Genomic DNA, 5,789 nt, shown 5'->3' with positions numbered 1-5,789 from the left:
ATTATATTATATTATATTATATTATATTATATTATATTATATTATATTGTGGCTTATTATATTGTGGCTTATTATATTATGACCTATTATATTATAGCCCATTATATTACATTATAGCTGTTATGATGTAAATAGCTGTTATTATGTAAATTATGGCTAGTGAAAAGACTGAATGGCTAGTGAGTCAGGACAACCACTAGCCAAAATGGCCGGTAAGCAAAAAAGTTAACGTCAAGCCCTGGTGTGAATCTAAGTGTAACCATATTTATTTGATTAAATTGTTGTTTTTTATCCATAGACTTGCAAGCTGTACTTGGCTCAATGTCTCTGCAACCGAATGTCCATCTGCCTGAAAATCCACCTCTGACACCTGGTCCCATGGAGGAGTCTTCATCCCGGGAGACTCTTGTACCATGGCACAAAATGCCTCCAAACCTTATGCTTGCCTTACGTGAAAAGAAGAGACCAATACCTAAAGAGAGACGAGAGATGATCCGTATAGTTATTGACGATGTACTAGCTAAAGAACGTAGAAGACCTGGAAGAGGAAAGCTGCGTGAGATTGCCAAGAAGATAGTACAACAATATCCCTCCTCTTTCCAAGACAGAGAGATGAATGGAACCACGGTAATTGGAACTGGGTATGATTCAGTGTTCATACAGCTTGAAAACAGACTTGAGAACATTAGTAGGCCATGTACCTTCAACTCGAGGCCAGCAGCAGAAAGGCTAGATGAGATAAGAAAGAAGTCCAGCCACTCGGATCGATATGGATGTGTGGAGTGGCAGCCTGCTGTTGAGAACACTCCTGAACTAGAGTCTAAAAAAGATGACTTGAAGAACGATTTCAAGACCCGCCAGCTGGAGGAATCAGTTGTTCGCAAATTGATGACTGACACATACTCCATCCAACGAACTGCAATCAACAATGGAAGCACTGTGAAAACTCTAATGGAGGAGTGGCCCTTCCTTTTTGAAGCTGCATGCATGTTTGACCACACACACACACTTCTTGGCTTGGAAGTCCAAACAAAGCTGGCAGAGGAGGTGTCCAGAAAGGGAAAGGGCATCAAAGACTTTCTACAGTCCAGGGGGATAAAGATGGCACCCAGTAACGATCTAGTACAGCTGATCTCTGGGATCGCAAAATTCTTCAGAGAAAAGCCTGAACAACTCTTCCACCCAAGTGAGGTGGGTTTATAAATGTTTTATCACTGTGTTATTCATGATGAACTACAATGTATTTGTATGGGGCATACTGTTCTGGATGGAAAAATAGTTATTCAGCTATTCAGTATTTCTTCTTTTATTTCCTAACAACAGGAATCTGCTGCTGCCGCACTACCACTGCAAAGCACACCTTGCATCCTTACCATGGGTTTGTAATCTGTTTGATATTAAAAAAAAAATGTGTTATGGATTTGATTTCACTGTCTATCTTCCTCATTCCTCACATGCTTCTTCTCTCCTGTCTTTTTCTCCTGCTTCTCGCTCCCTTCTTTGTCTCTTCCTCTTTCCCCATTCGCTTTCTCCCTTCTTGTCTGTTCTGTTTTCAGAAACTCACTCTGTTTTGTTTGTGAAATAACTTTTTAATGGGTGGGCTTATTTCCATCAAGTCTTGTGTGCTAAAACTCTATGATCGGTGCATGAAGTAATAGAAGTTTGGAAGCCAGCACTTTCAAGGTGGCCGTGGAGTTCATAATTAAGTATCGTGTTCCACCCGTTTTCATTTGTTAATATATTCTCTTATGAATTTTACATGTTTAAGGTGATCATCATTACAAAATCGCCGTGGACCAAGAAGTCGTAAACAACCACATCAGCTCCATGATTGTAGCTCTGAGCTACACTTTTGCTGCATTTTATGTTTTTAACATAAAGTACCCAAAAGACATGGCTCTCACGCTGGAGTTCATTCAAAGGTAAGCAACTCTTACTGTTATGTTTTTTTTTTTTTGGTTTTTTGTTTTTTTTTGGGGGGGCACAAGCAGTTTTGCTGTGAAGGCTACTGTTTAGTACGGCAGACGAGCGACTTCGAGCGACTTTTGAGTAAAACCATGCAAATTGGTACACATATCCATCTTGGTATGCTGATTAATATTAGATATGGAGGCGTCGCGATGCTAAAGATGCTAAATTTTCAAGATGGCCACCAAATCCAATATGGCCAACCCATATTGATGAAACTATCAGGTATTTTGTTGTAAATGCATGAAAATTGATACAGTTAGCTCTTGATATGCTGATTAATATTTGAAGTAGAGGCATAGCAGAAAAAAAATCTGATTTCTCAAGATAGCCGCCAAATCAAATATATCTGACCCATATTAGTATAACCACCATGCACTTTGCAGTAGGAGCATGCAAATCAGCACAAATATACTTCATATGTTGAGCAATCTAGTAGTTGGCCATATTTGATTTGGTGGCCATCTTGCAAATTCAGCTTTTTTTGTGATGTTTTTGTGACAGTTATTAATCAGCATATCAAGAACTGTGTACCAATTTCCATGCTTATACTACAAAGTGCCGGGAGGTTTCACTAATATGGGTTAGCCATATTTGATTTAGCGGCCATCTTGAAACGTCAGCATTTTTCGCAATGCCTCCATTTCTATTATTAATCAGCACATGAAGAAGTAACTGTGTACCACTTTCCATGCTTTTACTACAAAGTGCCCAGTAGTTTCATTAATATGGGTTTGCCATATTGGATTTTGCAGCCATCTTGAAAATTCAGCATTTTTCGCAACGCCTCCACATCTTATATTAATCAGAATATCATGAAAGCTATGTGTACCGATTTTTATGCTTTTACTCAAAAGGGCACGGTTTGGCCCTTTTTTGTCGCTCATCCTTCGTACTATATGGTTTATTCAGCATCTTTCCTCCACATTCTTTGTCTATGACAGCCTATGGAAATGTATGGTAAATGGTTGTGACAGATCTTTTTTCCATAATGTATATGGCAGTCAATAGGACCATGTGAAAGAAAGTGGTGAAATTTGGCACACACATTCTAGACAGTCCCCTGATTCTTTTCAACAAGTTCTATTTTGACACCTCACACATAATTCAAAAGCTCAAAGTTTTTCAACTTTCAGCCTCTGCCAATTCTGATTTTGTGAGAATTGAAAATAAAGTGCAGCCCCATAATGCACACCGTTCCACTAGTGGAACGCTGTAATGGTCATTGTAAAGTTAACAAACACAGTACTACACTAGAAAAGTAGATCCACCGCACTCCTGTTCCTCACTATCTGGTGCGTCACGGGAAAGGACTGAGTTCTAATCAGTGAAGAAAATCACTGGAGCATCTCAGATGTGGAAAAATATTTTTCTGCTTTTATTGAGCAGTGCCAAACTAACGTTTCGACGTTACCGCGTCTTCATCAGAGTCGAAAAAAAAACGATGAACGACTCTGATGAAGACGTGGTAACGTCGAAACGTTAGTTTGGCACTGCTCAATAAAAGCAGAAAAAGATTTTTCCACATCTGAGATGCTCCGGTGATTTTCTTCACTGGACAGTACTACACTACTAACAGAGGGCCATTAGTACTGCACTACGACTTGGTCATTGCCATTCTGGTAACAGCAAATGTATAAGGCCATGTCTCAAAGGGTTAAATATTGTACTAACTATTTACAATTTGTTTTGCAATGAATCCATTAGGCTCATTTCATGTGCAATCAGACGCTTTGGGGCTGATTTTAATGAAACTTGATTTTAATGAATATTTACGTAAGTAATAAACCAATGTACCAAAGTATAGTATAGTATAGTATAGTATAGTATAGTATAGTATAGTATAGTATAGTATAGTATAGTATAAGTTTTGCAGCTTAAAATGTAGAATTTTTGGAAATTCAAAATGGCGGACATGAAGAAGATCCCACTTTTCATGAATGAAAAGTGCAATTTTCCTAGTCATTATGAATACTTAAAATTTCATGGTGGTGGTAAGTATTTGTGAACAAGGTGACATTTGTGAATGGGCAGAATTAATTCTGGAAATACAGTATTAAATACAGTGCGCCTTTAAGGTAGAAACAGACTAAGAAAGTTTTGATTAATAGTGTTGGACACCATACATTTATCCTTGATTATGTCTGTCAGGGTAAGTCACATAGAAATGGTTTTGATTTAGCTTGGAAGCTCTTTTCTGGCTCTACAAATTACACAACCAACATGGGATACAACAATCATCAGAATATTATGATACATTATGAGATATTAAAATATTGTCATTTGAATTTTAAAAAGCTACATTAAAATGAGTCATTTTTCTACTTAAGTTGGGGTATTATAACATCTCCTGAAAGTTTGGTCTTTGGTCCTTGTCATATAATTTGACGTTTAGGGTGAAATAAGTTGTAATAAAGTAGTTGTAGTAGTACAGTAGTATCAGAGAAGGTTAGCCCACCTGATATATGGTACGTACCCAACCTGTCACTCCGCCCAAAATAGCATGAGCATTTTGGGTGGAGTGTCAGATGGGGAACTCCTGTCAGTTGGGGTACTCTTCTCTGACACTACTCTATTACAACTTTACTACAACTCATTTCACTCTAGAAGTTGCATTATCTCTGCAATGACTCTAGAGACCAAGACCACACTTTCTGTTGATGAAATTGACATGATATCCTGCCTATCCTGTCCTAGGCAAAAACTGACTAATTTTAAAATACAACTTTTTCTATATTCAATATTTAGTATATTAACATCTCATAATTCATATTCTGTTGCTCGCTGTATTCCCTGCTCTTTGAGCTATTTGTAGAGCCAGATAAGACATCATCCAAACAATCTCTGTGTGATTGATTGACATAAACAAGGATGAATGTACAGTGTACCACCCTCTTAATTAGACATTCTTAGCTTTTTCTCCCTTTTTATTGATGCCAGACTCAGGCAAACGTAGTTCTGGGATTCTACCTTCCCAGTAAAAAGGCACACCAAGTTTCAATAAAAGTTTCAAGTTTCAATAAAATCCATGCGGGTCAGGCCCCAAAGTGTATGATTCAACTAGCTTGCATAAGCAAATTCTATGTGTTAAGTCATAACATCATTCCAACTGCATATCTAAAAATACTTTAAATATTCTTTTAGAGTTTTCCTGGGAATAAATCCAGAACGAGGGTCAAAGGCTGAGAAGAAGGGAAAGAAACACCCTCACTTGCCCCCAAGACTTCTGAAGTTCTTGTGTGAACTGAACAGTTTTGAAAACCCCCGGATGGAAATGTGAACATTTGCATGCATGTGCACGCATGCGCATGTGCACGCATGCGCATGTGCACGCATGCGCGCGCGCACACACACACACACACACAAAGCTGAGTTTCTGCTGAGGTCTGGAATGCCCCTCAACTCCCACCCCTTAATCGTTTAGGTGCGTGTTTCTTTTTTTTGTTCTTTCTTAAGAGACTTTGAAACCTGTTTGTTGGGAATCATAGACCTCACCCTTCAATCCAATTTAAAAGTTACAAATATCAAATCATTTTGTGGGTTTTGTATGTTGCATGACGTTCTTAAAAATGACAGGGTGCTAGTCATAATGAATACTTGATGAAATTTGTGGTGGTGTTAAATATTCTTGAATTAATTATTTGTGAATTAACAGCATGACTTCCCATAGACCTGTCCCTTCAATCCAATTTAAAAGGTACAAATATCAAATCATTTTGTGTTTTTTGTATGTTCTTAAAAATGTCAGTGTGCTAGTCATAATGAATATTTGATGAAGATAACATCTCTGAATTCATAGCATGAATTATTGAAATAAACTA

General features: G+C 37.8%; 1 protein-coding gene across 1 annotated transcript; it reads left to right on the top strand.

Moving 5' to 3' along the window:
- The first annotated feature begins 205 nt into the window (after positions 1–205).
- LOC132868881 (uncharacterized) lies at positions 206–5,270 on the top strand. The gene is made up of 5 exons (XM_060902139.1): positions 206–212; positions 299–1,191; positions 1,324–1,378; positions 1,769–1,922; positions 5,113–5,270. Exons 1-5 carry the CDS (start codon positions 206–208, stop codon positions 5,246–5,248), a joined length of 1,245 nt encoding a protein of 414 aa, XP_060758122.1. The 3' UTR covers positions 5,249–5,270.
- Positions 5,271–5,789: the final 519 nt, after the last annotated feature.

The sequence above is a fragment of the Neoarius graeffei genome, chromosome 2, assembly GCF_027579695.1.
Source record: "Neoarius graeffei isolate fNeoGra1 chromosome 2, fNeoGra1.pri, whole genome shotgun sequence".
Classification (NCBI taxonomy): domain Eukaryota; kingdom Metazoa; phylum Chordata; class Actinopteri; order Siluriformes; family Ariidae; genus Neoarius; species Neoarius graeffei.
Note: the sequence above shows the minus strand (reverse complement) of the source record. Positions and strands in the feature narration are given on the sequence as shown.

Excerpts from the sequence above, each read along its gene's own strand:
- LOC132868881 (XM_060902139.1), top strand. Across the intron at positions 1,379-1,768 it reads ACCTTGCATCCTTACCATGG|GTGATCATCATTACAAAATC; the intron begins GTTTGTAATCTG and ends TACATGTTTAAG. Across the intron at positions 1,923-5,112 it reads ACGCTGGAGTTCATTCAAAG|AGTTTTCCTGGGAATAAATC; the intron begins GTAAGCAACTCT and ends ATATTCTTTTAG.